The 18,443-nt window shown below is 38.3% G+C and overlaps 1 protein-coding gene across 3 annotated transcripts in view; it reads left to right on the top strand.

Moving 5' to 3' along the window:
• Window positions 1-18,443, top strand: part of SLC9A9 (solute carrier family 9 member A9) — a 171,868-nt gene that overhangs the window by 67,095 nt on the left and 86,330 nt on the right. For all 3 annotated transcript variants that reach the window (XM_085069497.1, XM_085069499.1, XM_085069498.1), the window contains 2 exons: window positions 595-695; window positions 10,836-10,924. In XM_085069497.1, the coding sequence (XP_084925623.1) occupies window positions 595-695; window positions 10,836-10,924 (190 nt within the window). The remainder of the gene's footprint in view (window positions 1-594; window positions 696-10,835; window positions 10,925-18,443) is intronic.

Consider the following 18,443-nt stretch of genomic DNA (forward strand, 5'->3'; position numbering starts at 1 on the left):
GGAAAATGTTTTGAAGTATTTTGAGGCTAAAACATTAATTTATTGAATACAGCAACTCATTTATGAACTCAGGCTAGCAGCAATTACACGAAAACACAAGGGAAACACTACACTGTGTCAGTGTGACCGACAAGTCCACCAGTTGAACTAAGAGAGAAACGAAAGGCCTGTCTGCTGCCCTGAATTTCTTCTTGTGTTTTATAGTTCATATAAAATGCTACTGTAGAAACATCACTGATTTTGATCTTTCTTGCATTCACACAAATGTAAAAAAATGTCAGTTTGTTTATAAAACTGGACAAAATTACTTTCTTTTCCTTTTTTCTGGGAAAACAAATATCAAAGGAACCAACTAGGTATTAATTCAAACTCCATAAAATTACTTAAAATAGCTGACTTTAAAACCTGTTCTGGATTTTCCTCCTTGAGATAAGCTAGAAGCTGTGCAGTTTTCCTGAGTTTAGTTTGTATAGATGAGTATGGTGGGGGAGCTCTCTTTCTTTTTCTCTTTCATCCTTTATCAGGCTGTGGGTAATTTTAGCTTACAAAACAGTTGGGTTTTTATTTTTCCTTAGTAATCTTTTAGCACTTGACAAAATTTACAAAGCTGTGTGAGTTTCCTATGTTGGAGACAGGTCTGTTTTTCCTCCTGTCCTGGAGTGCCTTCTTATCAGCAGAAGCTGCTGGGCTTACAGGTAAGTGTTGCATTTAATTGAATTAAAGCATATTACAATATGCCTCTAGTTTGGGCAAAATGCATGGTTTATTTTAGGCATGACATCATTTATAAAGCTTCTAAAAGCCTGTTGCTATACTGAAGATTGTTTCATCTTTAAGAACAAATCTGTAGTGACATTGAACAGTTCTTCCAGACAAAGACATAATAGATCAGGCTCAAGTCCTCAGTCTTTCTTCTCTACATTATCCCATCCCTATTAATCCCACTGTTAATCCCCCTATTTTCTGGCCAGCTATGGGACCAAAGATAACAGTAAGTACAAGGAAGCAAATAGGCAGTGATTACCAGAGACTCTGTGCTCCTCTGAACACACTGCATGTCCTGAGCCCTTCTTGTTTTTCTCAATTACCAGTAACTGAGACCAATTATCAATAATAAACAGAGAACAGGAGCCAGTGGGTTGCATCCACCTCCTTACTTAGAAAAATAAAAGGTCATCTTCTTCAGTGCCCCTACATGAACATCTATAGCAACAGGAGAGACACAGCTGTGCCCCAGTGACAGGTAGAAAGATGTGTGGCCTGATGGCTTTTTCATTAATGCAAGGAAAGAAATTGTACAATCACAGTCAATTATGCACCTAGGGCCTCCATTAAAGTGTGCACAGAAGTTTAGGCAAAAATTGTAAATGGATATAGTTTACCTCCACAGCAACCCATTGTACAGTGTGATTCAAAAGAACAAAGTTCGTATGACCTTGATTGTTTTAACGCTCTTGAGGCTGTCACCCCTGAAATCTAGTGCTCTAATTAATGTCAGGGAAAATCAAGAGAAGAAAAATGCTTAATGGAGTGGTAATGCAGCCCATTCTGGTTTGTTTGCAAAATTGTTCAAGCCTTTTGAAGTCAACAGTTATATTTTTACTGAGTTCTCTGGAGCCAGCATGTTACTTTTATAATATCAGCCACACAATCAAACTATTTCTGAATGGGTTATTAACATCTGCATCTTCTGGCATCTTTGTCTTACTAATTATACAACTTTGCATCCTGTTTACTGCCAAATTCTTCAGGCCAGTGGCTAAAAACAGAGGCACATTAACTGAACAAAAGAGGGGTATTTCATTACATAAGAAAATCAGATACCAGGTAGAATAAAAGTCCATTTTGTCTCTTAACAGCTCTGTACTGGTTTGGGCAACGGTAGCATTAATTTTCTCTATAGTACCTAATGTGGTGCTGGAAACAGCATTGATAATTCAGGGATATTTCAGTTATCACTGAGAAGCACTTACAGAGCCAAGGGATTTTCTGCTCCTCACCCCACCCCACCAGAAAAGGGGCTGAGGGGATGTAGCCAGGAGAGCTGATCCCACCTGACCCATTCCATAGCAATAAAAGCTGGAGAAAGGAAGTTTTTCACTCTTGCCCTTGTCATTCTCTCCCTCATCGCACCATGGGGGAGGGAGGGAGCAAGCAGCTGTGGGAGTCTGAGCTGCTGCCTGGGGTTGGACTCAACAAGCTCTTAAAAATGTAGCATGAATACTATATAAAAATAGAAGAAAAAAAAATGATTGTTGATCACTTGCCTCCTACTGGAGGTACTGATTTCCTAATCCAATGACCTCCAAGTGAGGACTGTTTTAAAATGCATTCCTCACAGAGCACAAGGATGCTATGTTTCAGCAACTGAACAATTGATTATACATTACACACCAAAAGTAGATTTGTAAAGGAAACACCAATATCTTTCAGAGCCTCAGGTGCTGCACCAAAGGTAATTTCCATTTCTCAGGCATAGGAACAGACTGTATGTCCAGACAAAAATAATTGTCATGTGTCTTTTTTGCATATTGCAAACGTGATGATGGACAGCACAGGCTCTCCTGGTAGCTACCCTGAAGAGTGTTTCACTGCTCTTTTCTGCTGTAATATATAAAATATCTGAAATAAAAGACTCAATTATTGAACACCACAGATGGTGGTGGTAGCCATGGTAAGGAATTTTAAATGGACAGAGGCAGAGACAGAGGAAAAGAGTAGAACCAAAGTAAAATTTCAATTTAAGGGAGAAAATAGAAAATTGTTGGGAAATTTAGCTAATTCTTATCAAAAAAGGAACTGATGGAGGAAAGATAATTCACCAACACATATATTCCAATTAAAAAGTACCAAGCCCTTTTAAGTCTGTCACTAGCATTTTTTTCATGGGTATTTTCTCATGGGTTCTGAGTTTCAGGTGAAAATTGTTTAATTACACTGTTGTGAGAAGGCAAAGTTTAACCTTGAAACTTTTACCAATTGAATCTTTGTCCCTTAGTTTCTGTAAAAGGCTTTTGTCAAAAGCTGTTATTATGGAAAAAATCATGGAGCCTTTCTTGTGGCTTCAGAAGTTCCAAGCTGTGTTTTATAAACGCATTTACATTATTAGTACTGTGCTGACATTACCCTTTAGTTGTCTGGCTTAACCAGTTTTGGTGTTGCTTTTGTCTTTTCTCAATTCCTCTGAAACAGTTCCAACTCCCCTCCTTTCAAAATACTATTTTAAACTCCCAGTTCAGCAGGAGAAATACTCTACTGGTTAAGACACTTTCAGCTGCCTTTGTTTCAGCTCTGATTTCTCCTCCCCATGCTCAGGAGATCTGTGCAATGAGCAGTTGTTCTGTGCAGTCCCACACAGGTGGGTTACACACAGCACCTGGTGCAGGAGGCACAGGGAGCCCAGGAAAAGGTCACTCATCCTTCACAACACACTCAGCTCTTAACCCACACTCTGTCATTTCCAGTCCTTTCCAGCTCTCTTGCTTTGCCCTTGGTCTGTCTCCATGCATGCAGGATGTGGGTTTACAGCAACCCTCAAAGCAGCTGGGAGAATTCAGAGCCTCACTCCAGCAATGGCACAGCTGCACCACTGCATTCAGTGCACCACACTGCTGTCTGAAGTCTCTGAATTCACTCGACATGCTTCAAAAATTACCTTGTTCCACTAGACATTTATGCCTATATTCATCTTCATTTTCCTTGGATATTGTGTTTTCTCTGTTCATTCCTTCTAAATGAACTTCAAAGGATTAACGCTAGACATCAGTACTTCCCTGTAGCTAGTAACTAATGTAATTGCAAAATAATTTTATTCCTATAATGCTTTCCACAGCAGTCCTTCAATCATTCTGAGCTTTTTGAAGTCTAATATTGAAGTATTTAATAATTTAGAAATAATGGGCTATACTGGGTTATTGTGGGTATAGTAGGTGGTAGTTGTTTAGCTCACAATTTTTTAAATAAAATTTAAATGGAGAGTAGTGCAGGTCAATATTTTAGAAAATATTTCATTCCTCTGCCTCAATATATCCCATGATATATAACACACAAGAGATGGGCCTGACCCTGGTTGAAAAATGGATGTGATCAAACCAGCAAATCAAAATAAAAATCTGGGATGACTACACAATTATGGTTATACTGGGAACTGGAAATTATAAATTAATGTTATGGTTATTAATCTTATAGCTATATCATCAACCTGTGACATATGCATGATAAATTGATTCTCATACAGTGGAATCTAATTTCTGCATTTTCTCATTTACCCTGAAGTATATTATTCCTGACTGCTGAGCAAAGTTGTAATAACAGAATACTAGAGTTAGGTCGGTGTTAATGGACTTGTTTTCATTTAAAAACTTCATTACATAGTATTTACTAGTAGGCTATGAAAAACAAATAATAAATAATTTAAATTAAACACTTGTTAAAACAAATGAGGAAAGTACATCTTGCATTTATTAATTGCTTGTTATCTTGTTTTATAATTAACCAAATTTTCTAAATTTCAAATGATCACTCAGTCTGGGAAAGGTTCCATGGCGTACAAAGGCATTTAATGGTCACCTCAGTTAGACCCTCTCTATCTGCAGCTTTGAAGAGTAGATATTCAAATAAAAAGAGATTAATATACCTGCAGAAATACACTCAAGCATATGTATAGGAATTTACTTTCATGTATGTTCAATTGATGCATACTTCAAAGTCACATAGTGATTCAGTGTAAAGGCATCAAAATTGCAGCCAAGCACCTCTGATTTTTACACAGTAAAGATCTGTATTATGAAGACAAAAAAAGACAATAGATCTTGAAGGAAAAAACTGTTGGAGAGCTTAATTTTTGTTCCTTTACTGGTTTTCAGAGCCCTTTGACTTCTGATTATTGTAAAGGAAAAGGCTTGTGATAATAAATTACTGCTGCTTCCTCACCTTCAGCAATTCTTGTCTGAACATTTTGTGATGTGTCTGCCTTTGTAACATCTGTGTTCTTATTCAGGGGCTCACAGGAGAGCAGAGTGTGCCCAGCAGGAAAGCTTTTCCTCCAAAAATAAATAAGCAGCATATTATGAATGAGGTACCCAGGATGAGTCCAAAGATCTGGTCTCTCACTGGGGCAATTTTGTGCTACCTTTGTATTTAGGACATAGCAAGAGTAAATGTCACCAACTTCCATTTTCTTTAGTACTGCTGACAAAGTGCATTTATCCTCATGCTGTTCACTGCTCCTATCTGTTTGCTGTCATTTGTCTAGAATCTGTCATCTACCTCATTGCTTTTTTTAAATGCTGTGACCAGTTCTTCTTGTGACATTCTCAGAAGGGATCTACCAAAACATTTCTGTCTGCAGTTCTGAGCACTGTGAGCCCAAGGCAGTTTGGTGCCTGATGGGCTTTAGTTCACTGAGCTGACATTATTCTATACAAGGAAGATATTCTGAGCTTTAAATTCTAAAGTGTGTGGTTTTCTTTCCTTTATTCATTAGTAATGTGCCATGCTGTATCATCCAGAGTAGGCAGACTCCTGCCAGTAAGGAGGGAGAAGGGATATCTTGGCTTTCAGGCCGAGAGGAAAGAGACCAAAGCTCTTGTAAGCTGTAGTTCCACCATCCCAGGAGCACAGGATGAAATCTAAGCCTAATTAGGAAAACAGGCTCATCATAGGTAGGAAGATGGCATTTGCACTGCTGTGCAGAGACAGATGACAACTGAACTAGTCTGCTGCAACTCCCTTACTGGAGTCAGGGCTTGGGTCTGGCTAATTTAGGGCCTTCTGTACACCTAAGGCAGTAAGAGAAAAAGAGAAAGGTGCATGTTTTTAGAGAAAAGTACATATTCTAGCAAAGCTTTAAGCTGAGACCAAAGATCAGTTGCATAAAATGTGGATAGTGGAGTCTTATTGCTAGTACAGAGGTTCAGAATAAACAGAGTAAGCACACTTAGTGTGTCCAGAATAAAAGCTGTTATGTGCCACCATAGGAGTTCCAATCTAAATTGAACTCAGCAATTCATTTGGGGTTACAAAAGTACAACACTGAAACCCAGGTCTCACTTGAAGCAGCCAGGTGCAATACCAATGAACAGTCCTCAAGATAAGGGCCTAAAAAATCCCCTCAGCTCCATCTTTTGTTGCTTTCTGTCACTTCAACATAAAATCAACCTCAGACAACTCCCGAGATAAAAGCCTCATGAACAAAGCACGAGCTTTGGTTCTGCATTGGTGCAGGTCTGGTGAAAGAAGCCTTAAATCTTTTCTTTCGTATCAAGAAAATGATTAGTCACACTTCATCCCCTCAGTGAAAACAACCTGAATAGGGATATTGTTGCCACTGGGTGTATGGCCTTATTACTGCAGCAATTTCAGGCAGACGACAAAGTCTCATTTCCTGCCACTCACACATTCAGTCTGCATCCCAATAGATGATGTGGAGATTCTGACATAAATATGACTCCAATGGAAATGTTATCTGATTTAAATAATTTCTCTGTTACCCAATCCTCATTGTTCCCTTTTCCATGCATTTCACCACCCCTGATGAAAGAGCAGTTCCTGCTGCTTTACTGTGGGATTTCAGTATGTTATGCGTCTTTAGGTTTATCTGGAAACTTTCAAATTTGGGATGAAAACTGGTCAGTTTGCTTACAGGGCTTTTGAAATGAAGCTATACTTTTCATCTATTCCTTTGCTTCCCCAGAAGGTAGAGGTTTGGGGGTTTTCTTTTTCTAAATTCCCTTTTTTACCAACGAAAGACCTGAAAGCTGGAGACAAATGTCAGTTTCAGTTTCCCAAATTAGCAAATTCTCAAGTTTTGATTGTGGCCACTCACTTCCAGGTTTGCATTAAAAGCACATTGCACATGCTGGTCTTCTCTGACATTCCTCTTTGCATGTTTGTGAAATGATGTAAAAAAATATTTTGTCCTTTAGTGACCATGTAGGAGCTGTTTCCAGATTAGCACTTGTAAATTAATTCTCACACTATCATTTTAAGGTTCACACCATCAGCAAAATACTATTAAACATACAAGTTCTTATCATATATTATCTTTTTATATTACTAGCTTTTGATTTAAGAACACTTCAACTACAAGTATTAGTAAAAACTGATGTAAGAATAAGTTCTCTAACTGTATTAACAGATAACAAGCTGTCTCTGTTTCTCTGTAATTAAAAAAATCAAATAAAATGGTAGGATTTTTTCTTTCTAATAAAACCTCTCCAAAGACATTTAGCTGCAGCTAAAAGTTTACTAATAAGCATTTTTCTGTGAAGTGTCTCATCTTTTATATTAAGAGAAAAATTTCAGTAATCTGTTAATAAACACAAGGAGCTATACTGCATTTAACAACTGACCACCTATTTCAACTCGAAATATTCCCTGCTTACTTTAAGTTAGCATCTTGTTCTGCAATTTTAGTACTAGGTTTCTCAGTAATTGCTAATTTTGCCATTTAAATATGCAACAAGTGAGTGAGCTGAATCACCAACAGTTTGAAATTGAGTTTGAAACTGGTAAAAGGCCCATCTTGCTTTATCTGCCTCCCTACATCTAATGGATACTTCCCGTTTACAACTCCAGCATTGCCATATTTGCTCTTCCCTGTTTCTCTGTGAAAGCAAGCCCACTAAAACCACCTCATTTTTGTGCTCTACGCTGTTCATACAGTATTTTGCTACCTAGCTACCTACCTAGTACCTACCTACTTCAAAGTCCAGCTTTAATAGTCCTACAAAGAAATCCAGATTGCCTTTTCCTTGTAGCTAAGGAGTTCTGTGTTTGCCTCTTTAGGTACAAGGTCTCATTCCTTTGTAGTTATGTTAACATGTACTTGGTCGTTACTCTTAAGTAATCATTTTTACAGAATTCATTACAAACAATTTTCTCCAAGCCTTTTAATGAACTATTCATTGTGAGAGACATGGCTGGTACATATTAAGCTTTCAACTGTAGCAATTGAAATATTTCGCTGCATTCCCCCAGTCTTCCCTGGAAACAGGATATCTGGTTTCTACACTTGCATAATTGCATGGTTCAATTCATTTATTCTTATTGCAAAATCAGATTTAAACCATTTTATTCCTCTTGACACTCTCTCAGTTCTCTCACTACCCATAATTAACAGTTTCTTAGCAGTCAAAACCAGTTTATAATCATAGTTGAATTTAATAGTCGATTTTAAAAATGCAAGACTTGACACCCTGGTGATTAACAGAGAAGACACTGCATCAGAAACTCTTATCTCCATTTCAGTTACTGAGCCTGGAGCTAGTGATACTTAGCAACATTACTGATTGGCTGTATTTTTAACTGAAATGTCATTGTTTGAGCATCCCATTGCATATTATTAATGCCTTGAGAATTTTTAACTCCCCAGATCAGTTCTGCACGATCAAATACAGTTACTGAGAAGAAAGAATTAGACACATTTATGAGAGCAATTAGACCTCACAAAAAAATAAACTCCCTGGAATGTATTTAGGAGTGACAATCTCACCACTCCCCACATTATTTACTGGGAAAAAAATCCTAGTGTAGCTAGAAAAAAATAAATATCAAGACAGACTTAAGAAAATAAATGTTTTTTAAAAAAAAGACACACTAAAAGCTTAGTAGAATTTCTGTTGGCTAAAGAGTTGGTGTTCTGTAGAAGCAGTACAGGTAAATTTACAATATAAAGAGAAGCCAGAAGCAAACAAAATGTCCACAAAGTTTGTGGGGGAAAAAATACATTTGTTTCCTCATTTTCTTTCTGATGACAGCTGTCCCTTGTGCCAAATGAACTCAGAAGCATTTACTCCATACATTTTTCTTTCATCAAAGGCATATTAATGTCAGGCCTCAGTTCTTCCTAGAAAGAAGAGGGGCTTGCAAGTAAGGAAAATTGGAATTTTTTTGCCAATATTTTCTTGATTGTCAATCTAAGGAGAGTCTAAAGAAAGACATAGTAAGGTAATGATTAATTTAAGTGGTATGTGACAATTCACAGATCACACACACACCATCTCCCCCAAATGAAATAGTTTCAGCATTGTCTAAATCATTACTTTGATTTGTTTTCAACTGGATTTGTGCTGTGGCTCAGGGCAGCAGGATGTTTCACCTAACTCAAGGGCCCTCGTGCTGCTAAAATTCAAACATTTAGAGATTTGAATAAGCCTGTTAAAGAACATGGCAAGGCACCACTGCTTGAGGCAACTGACACTTGTTCAGCATGTTGGAATCCATTTTTCCTGGGACTCCGAAGCCTGGCCTGCTCCTATCAACCCTTTGGAAGGAGCAGATTGTTTCCATTGGGTTTGCTGTGCTAAAGGTGCAGTGCTGCAGATTCTGCCCCTCAGTGAGCCCCTTCTTGCTGCCCTTCAGAAAGTCAGGAGAGTCACCATCCTGCAGAAGATGGAGGAAGCTTGATCCAGTCTCAAGTCCAGGACTGAAGGAACAGACTGAGATTATTTTCATCATTCCACTTCATGCTCTTTCCTTCCAATAGAACTGGTTTATATGTTTCAGTTCATGCTCGTTTAACCCAATAAATGCCTAGAAAGCTCTAGCACAATCACATCACAAGGATGAATAATGCCTAAACCTGGGCAGGTATCTTTCTGCTTGCTTTGTTGCCTCAGACTCATCAGTATAATGTCAGTACATGTAAGCAGCCTGTGAGCTAAAAATTATCTCCCAGTGTGCAGAGCAGCCCACGAGGAAGCAGAAGGAAAGGGCTAATTAGGGCATGCTGCTGCTCCTGCACAGGAGGAAGTGAGGGGAAGGGCTGAAAGGCACAAGGACTAAAGCACTGTGGGGTGGATGGTGGGAAACTGTGTGTGTGAGAGCCCTGGAGATGCTGGGCATGCAGTGATCCCACTGCTGGCTGGCTTTGGGCTCAGCCCACTCCACGTGCTGCGGGAAGCGTGGCGAGTGCTTCAGGGAACCATGATCAGAATGGACACGGGAAAGCCCTGAGCTGTTGTGTAAATAATTATCTGTGTAGACATGCCCTGAGTTTGAGAAAAACACAGAGTTACTGGTGGACACTTTATTTTTGGTTTTCTGTTTTCTCCCTGTGTGGGCTCCTCCTGCATTATCTGTGTCCAAACCTTACAATCTTATCAGCTACTTTAATTACAATACTGCATTACAGTGATGTTACTCTGTGATTCTAGTGAGTTAGGACAAGGGCCAGGGAAGAAGTATTGAAAAATATCACTATAAAACAAATTTATTATTATTATGCCTGACAAACCTGCTTCCCTGCTCCTCCAGACCTTCCACAAGCTGGGACTAGAGCTGCTGCCATGTGTCTACAGCCAGTGACCTGGTTGTTCTGGGCAGCACAGCCTGCACTGCCACAGCAGCACTTTGAAGCAATGTGGTGTTGTTCACCCTGACATTGTTATACACTGCCTGTGATAAGGCTACAATCAGGCACAGACTGAAGTGATTTTACCCTGCTGCAGTCATTCAGCACCAAGTGGTCTCAAACCATTCAAATGTAACAAAAGTATTTTTTCCTTTCCTATTCAGTCCCTGCCAATTTTTTCCGAAGAATCCGAAGTCCTGCATATTATGATTATGTTACTCCTACATTTACAATTACAGTCAGTCAGATTGTGGCTGGATCATACCATGTATTAATTGCAACAAATTTTCAACAGCTTTTGCATTTCCAAATACACAACAGTGGAAATGCTATGAAAGCATGATTGTCTTTAGAACATATATCTCAAATTTCTTTTGTTATAAAAAGCTGTTAACTGACTAATTTGCTTTTTGATGCAGCCTTTTGCAAGCCTAAGGAAGAAAATAGAAGCAGCTAACTCTGATTTTTCTTTGAATTTCAGGTATTGTCGCTGTCCTTTTCTGTGGAGTCACACAGGCCCATTATACCTACAACAATCTGTCACCAGATTCCAAAATGAGAACTAAACAGGTAGGGCATGGAAATAACTGACATCATGTCTTCAGCTGGTGTAAGGAATAACAGTTCCTGGAATATAGCTGGATAGGATTTTATCAATGCAAAGCAAGAGGCTTATGTCTCTGTTAGGGGAAAGACTGGAGAATTTGCCAGGAAAACAGTAACAGGTATCTGGATAAGCAAAAAATATAAGAATGTAAGAATCTGTTCTTCCCAAGAGACCTGAAATGTCAGACAGGTATGGAATTAACAGCTTACACCAACTTCCATACAAAAATGCTTCAAAATTAAGAAAATCAAAGAGCTCTGGTAAATAAGACAGAAGTGGTTTGAGAGGTTGGATGCCAGTAGATTTTTACAAAGAGATTGCATAAACTGCAGTCTGGCCCACAGACTTAAGTAATGACATAATTTAATTTCTGTTTCGTTAAAAATTGTCATAATTCAAAAGATAGAGATTTTTTTTATTTCCACTGTGTTATTTAGAGTTTAGAAATGTGAAATTTGATCATCTGGTTTTTGTTTGAACAAGTGACTAGTACAACTGTAATTCTTCTTTAAAACTTGGAGCTGTTCTCAGATCTATGGTATTGCAGTGTTCAAAATGCTTTTCAGCACAAGCAGTAATTTTAGACAACCCTGCTGCTACCTAGGTCCTGTAAGAAGTCATTTAAATGCAGTTTTCTTCCCTTTTAATGTTGACTCATATGTCCCAAGAATACCAGGTTGTAGGAAATCCATCTCCTAGAACAAAATGGAAACACATGGTCCAATACTGTAATTTTCATGATGCAATCTGGTACCTTTTTCAGCAATTCCTTTCTTCTGAGCGTTGGAAATTTTACATCAAAAATTTCATCGCTTCTTGCACATCTCAGTTTAATCAAAAATCCAATTTTCTATCAAAAACAGCTTGATTGAAAAAAATACTGGCCACAGTATCAGTTCAACTGTTAGAGTCTCACAGATTTTAAATCACAAAAAAGTTTCTGGTCAGTACTCCCATAATAAAGTGCCAGCTATTGAACAGGATAAGTCTTTTCAATTGTATTTCTTCATACTAGCAGAGGCTGATGCTTTCAGAAAGTATTACAGCAGAGAATTAAACTTTCTCTGATAATTGTATTGCAAGGGAATACCATTTAAATCTACTACAGAATTGTTTCTGTTTTGCAGAAGGACTGAATTACATATGCCATTACTCCCTTTGCATATAACTTACAATTTGAATAGAAGGTTTTTTCAAGGGTTCATCTGCATGGTTTAGTGATGCATAGACTCAGAGAGAGATAGAGAAAAAGAAAGATTGTGATATTTTTAATTATATATCAAGCTTTTCAGCTGCAGGATTAACTAATATTTTGTTTAAATGCATCCTGGTTTTGTTCATATTTACTATGTTATTCCTTCCTATTCAACAAGTGCAAAACAAAATAGTGAAAATAAACCAGATTTACCCTTGAACACACAGGAAAGGGATTATGGGTTTCTCTATGGAGCTGTGAGTTTCATGCACTCTTTCCTATTCTGTTTTTCCCTTCCCCAAAAGCTCTTAATCCCCAGCCTCCTTTACGATATATTTCAAACACTGTTGTTGAATTCCTTTGAATTCTTCTAATTTATTTTCTAATCCAAATGTTAGCCTTTCATATGCAGCTGTTTCAGTGAGACCTGCACTGCCTCTTTCTTCCTCTCCTCCCAAGAATTCTCTTCAAGCAAATTTAATAAGCCACACACTTGGCATTCTCATAATCATATATAACTTCAGTGCATTTTAAATGAATATTGTTGCTCAGACAGTTGGCTTTGCTCCCAATCTAAGTCATTTTTATTACTCATTACTGGCCAAAATCAAGAGCTTTTCAGTTCTTTTATATAATTATTCCAAATCAGTCTCTCTCTTTTGTTACAATATGACAGATCTTTCAGTAAGGAGTGCTGAACTGTAATGCACACTGACAAAACCGTGAGTTGAGGCTGAAGCTGAAGCTAACAAAAACCATGGAAATTAGATTTAAAACTGTAAATCAGATTGCAAAATTGTGTTAGCTGTTTTTAAACAAATGCTTTTTCTTTACTGCTCTGCATAATTTTCTTTACATTCTTTACTTGCTTTTAAAATTTTATAGCTTGATGGTAAAATCCAGTATACAGTGATAGAGAAGGTATTTCTGACCCTGGTGCCAAGTCCTGCATTTCCCATAATACCTCATCATTTGCTCTAAAAAAATAGAAAGATAGGTATGTTTTTCTTCAGTCATTGATATAAAATCAGAACTTATCTACAGTTCTTAAATGAGAATTTACGAACATCTATTAAAAAGGCCTGTTAAAAGATGTCATGCAATTATTAGTCCCCATGTATCCTTTATTATTCTGTCAATCACTGTTTAACATTCCATGAAAGAGAAATATTAAGTTTCATGCATCTGAAACTTGCAGAATCTGAAACTATAAAGCAACACTAATCTTTTCACCAAAAAAAAGGATTATTTTAACACTGTCATAAGACAAATAAGATAACAGATTTAGTGAATATGGAGTCTTTAGATAGTTTTCATTCAATTCAATTATCCCAATTTTCATTAAGTATTTCTAAACATTTCCTCTATGTGTTTTTACTGTCATTTTTTAACATGGAAAATGTTTTATGGCAGTATTTTCAGGTCATCATCATTGATCTGACCATGGTCATCATGATTTTAACATTGAAATTAACCCAGCCCTCCATGGCAACAAGGTTAGGTCAAACAGAATTTCAGGCACTTAAAGTTTAATTTATCCAATATATCTTTATTGAAGGAGAAGATGGAACTGCTAGGCTCTGATCGAAAGCTATTTGATTCTGAGCAGCTTTCTCTAGCATTATTTACAGGTGCTATCTCACCTCACATTATGCTGCAGCCAAACAGTTGCTTCTAAATCTTGGGACATTATAGCTCAGATTTTACATTAGGCCTCAGATGTACAGCTGGCTGGGTTGATTTGCTCTGCTGTAAGTCAGTGGCTGGGCAGGGTGTTGGGAGATAAACAGAAATCCCTGGTTTGTTAAAAGTGGGCAGAGTGTAAATCCCTACACCTCTAGAAAGGGGTGTTTGGATAATACTGTGTTTTCTACAGGAAGATAAGACATTCCTTGCTCTCTTTTTCTCTCTGGCCTCTGGCACTTTTACTCAAGTGCCAACCTAAAACCAGTACATTTTCCTAGGGGTGGAGTACTGATTAATGGTCATAAACATTATCCATCATACTTCTGAGTTGTATCATTTTCTGGTTTTGTTCCTTTAACTCTGGGGAACAACTGCAATGATGGAATGGGGCAGGGCAATGCCTCTCTTTGGTTAATTGTGCAAAGGTATGGAGAATTCTCTTTGCAGACAAAATAGCATCAGCAGGTTATAAATTCTGGAAAGAGAATTCTGAAATGCATCAACTATGAAAGAAGAACCAGGAATTACAAGAGGACACAGGGAAGCACATTCACCCAACAAAGGAGTTTGTCACACACTGCCTGCCTGTCTCCATTCATTCCCCCAGTCTAAGCCTTGCTCACATGGTCACCTCTGAAAAGGTTGTGTCTAACTGTTGGTGAAGGCTGCTTTCTCAAATTCAGGGTAACAGCCTCTCTAATCACACTAGGCATTAAACAGTTACTGGTGTTTTGCTGCTCCTGATAGCAAAGCCATTAAGGGAGTGCCTGCCTTAGAGACAAGAGTTCCTGGCCTGATTGTCCAGCTGCACCAGGCGTGCTGTGTGCACAAGATTCCTTGTTAAGATTTCAGTGGCCCTTCACCTCCAAGGTTTAGCACAGACGGAGAATGAGGTAAAGGAAGACCAAGAGAGCTCAGTGCTGTTTAAATTCTGAGTAACTTTACCAAGACTTGTAGTCTCACTAGGATGCTTCAGCTGATTAGTTTACCCTGGAGACTGAAAGTTCAGACTCATCTTGGGCTTTGCTCCCTGATGGACATAGTACTGATTGCTTCAAATTTTAATCTCCACACTATAAAGCAGACATGATTATCTCTGATTAGTAAAAGTCATCACTTTGCAGGGGAGCAGCTAATATTTCCTGGAAATCCCTGGAAAAAACATGAAGCTTTCAAAACTTTCCTAGCTCATTGATGATACACCTATATGTCTTCCAACAAGGACACTGGCTAGGGATCAATCAGCTGATTGCTGGATCAGAAATTAGGCTGCATTCCAAAAACACTTTGGTATAAAGGGATTGTGTTTATAAGCATATACATTTAATTCTAATAAATCACATTAATCAAAACAGAGTGTAAAAAAAGTCATAAAACTTTTTTTTTCATTTCTCAGAAACTGCAAATCCAATCATTTTAGTCCCTTGACCCTAATGTATAAAGTATAGTCTTAATATAGACTTTAGACTTAGAATAACAGAATCATTAAGGCAGAAGGTCTCCAAGAACCATCAAGTCCAATCATCAACCAAATACCACCATGCCACATCTACTCATTTTTTTTAACACTTCCAGGGATGATGGCTCTACCACTTCCCTGGGGAGCTGTTCCTTCCATGATTATAGACTCACAGCAGAAGCAAAGCAAAACAGTAAAATAAAAGTAAAGTATGGCAATGGAGGTGTCCAAATCAACCGAAAAGGAAAAAAATAAATCAACTAATCAATTAAAGGAGTGTTACCTGGACAGTGACAATGTTTACTAAAAAGAGCATTGTAGGACTAAAGGTAAAGAGGTGATTGAAGTCACTGTATCCAAATGAAGGACCATCAGTGGGATTTAGTCATTCTGCTGGTTTTCTGCTGGCCTATGTATCTTATAAACAGTTACAAGCAGATCTACAGTTGGAACAACAGTTTGGAACAACAAATCTCCTTTCTCTAGATACATGGTATTTATTGTCTTACAGGATTCTTCCATCAGCTGTCTCTTCATAAGAAAATAAATTATGCACTGCAAACTCTGCTTTAGTAACAGAATGATTTCTCCTGAGTTTGTTGTTAAAAGCACATGCCAGGAACTGCAGCTACTGTTACCTTTCTGTGAGAGAGGAGAGCAGCTGGCTAGAGATGATGGTGCACTACAGACACCCAAACTGCATCGATCTGTTTGCAAGGGGTCCCACTCCAGATATTCAGCCCCCATATGGTACCTGGGAGAAGCAGCCCTCTGAATTCATAGGGAACTGCAGCACAAAATGAAATGGTTTGGTGCCTTTATCTTAAACCCTCCACAGTCACACTGGACATGTGTGTGCCCTGGGGCTTTCATTCTGCTATTTGTATGAGTGTTTAAGAGGCAAAACAAAGAGAGCTGGGCTTGCTTCTATAGCACACAGCCTATACTAATTTATTTCTGGTTAATGCCTACTATTTTCTGTTATCAAACACTGGACTGTTTATGGATAATGAGTCTGTACTTCTAGGAAGAAAAGTACACACACAAATGTCAGGGTTTAATGCCTCTTATAATTCAGACTCTTGGTTTATAAAAAATTTGAGAGTATTTCTAGACTGAGGAAAACCCTACTTATAGCAAAATGTCCTAGATTATTAGCAGGGCAGAACTACCACAAAACATAAGGATATGCAAGGATAATTTTCATCCTTTTGAAATGAGCAGCCTAATTGACAGCTGCTGTGATTTGTTCAGAAACCCTACTTCAGGAAAAATTACCTTTAAGGCACTGCAAGAGGTCAGGTATTCCCACACAAATATTTGGCAGAGAGAAAGACTGAAAAAGTTATCTCTCAGAAAGGTTACCACCAGTAACAGATTCTAATCAGTCTTTGCATCTGTGCTGTGCAGGAGAAATCTCTTTTCCCAGTGCACCACAATCACAGTGCCTACAGGAAAATTTCAGACCAGCATGGGGGGTTTTATTATCTTCCAAGGTATATAGCTGGCTGTCTGATATGAGAGAATGTATTTGATGGCTAGTCCTCTGAGGGCAAACTGGAAATTCTTTTTAACTAATGCATGGCATTCAGGTCTGGCACTCTTCAAAAATACACAAGAGGCCTTTGCCTAAAGAATCCAGAAAAATCCAAATTCTTGGTAAGCATTAAATAAGTTGCATGCATGAAGCCCTTTTTTCCACTTTTTTTAAGTGGAGACTGAGCATAACAGTTAACTCTGATGGGCACTGTCTCATGGTTCTCTTTCTGCAGCTGAACAAAAAAAAAAATCCCCAATTTCCAACCTCCTTGAACTTGTGCAAGGTCAGACAAAAGTGATAAAGACTGAGGCTTCAGACAGTGCTGCTCAGGGAACAGCACAGGTGACCAGCTAACAGGGGTCAATAGAAAGGTCTGGAGAAGAAGCTCTTAAAATGGCACTTGGGAAGATTTAGTTGAACGGGAACAGCATTAGTATAGTTTTGCCCATGTTTCAGCCAGTTTTGCTTTAAAAAATACTTTGGAAGTGAGTAATACTAGGGAAAAACCTTGCTTTTGTCTTCTTGTATTCACTCGGGTTTTGGGGGGGAGGTGGTTTTGTTGACAAGGCCTTTAGCAAAACACTTCATTTTGCAGTTGCTCTAAACAATCAGGAAGAACACAGAAATACCCCTGTTGCTTTTCTTTTTGAGAGAAGAAAATGATACAAACATAAAAGGTTGTAAGCACAGTTTTTAAAAGAATGGTTCATGCAGCATTTATCTTATTGCTATTAGAAGCATATTTATCTTGTGGCCATTAGAAGCAGAAACCTGAAATTGTAGTTAGAAATTATTGCTAATTTTGAAATAATTAACCTGTACTGGAAACAACAGAAGGCAGAGTCTTCTACCCTTCTAAAAGTCCAAAGGCAAATGTCTCTAGACATCAGCTATCATTACAGCTCCAGCCTATGTACCCTGAAGAGAAGCATTCATGTCCTGTGCTTTCCCTCATAAGCTGCAGTTTTCCCTCCTGAGGCACTGATGATCTCCAGCAGTGTCCTGAACATGCTGGCTGAGCCCTGTGCTCCTGACTGCAGATCTTGTAGCTCAGTGCATCTCTGCAGAGCCCCTGGCTCTGTCAGAAACAGCCTGCCCTCCTTCAGCAATTGCCTCCTTTTCTCTAATTGAATATGCACCACATGCGTAGTGCTCATAATAATTATTACCTTTAAAATGGATTGCAATTGACAGGAAGTGCACAATGAATTCCAGTCCTCTGCACAGCTATTTTCTGTGTTTAGCAGAAAAAGCTGGAGATTGGAAATGTGCCAGGTGCATTGTTTGACCAGATGTACTATAAGATCTTATGGAACCCTGTAGAACAGTGTAATGCTATAAAGAAAGCTAAAGCTGCTTACTGTATGGGTTTAACAAGAAGAATCATAACAACACAAGAAAATCTTGATTTCTGCAAAAGGAATTATACTACCCTGTCTTTCAATCTGAATTTCTTAGCAAAATCCCTCATTATCTGACTGATGTTCCTGATTACTTAAGCATGCCAAAAGAATGTTAATCTGTAGTCTCTTTACATGTGACTCCCCTTAAATTTATGTGAAAATGCTGTAATTATTTCCTCTCAGCTGTGAGCTACATGAT

The sequence above is a fragment of the Lichenostomus cassidix genome, chromosome 9 (genome assembly GCF_008360975.1).
Source record: "Lichenostomus cassidix isolate B80296 chromosome 9, HeHo_3.0, whole genome shotgun sequence".
NCBI classification, from domain to species: Eukaryota; Metazoa; Chordata; class Aves; order Passeriformes; family Meliphagidae; genus Lichenostomus; species Lichenostomus cassidix.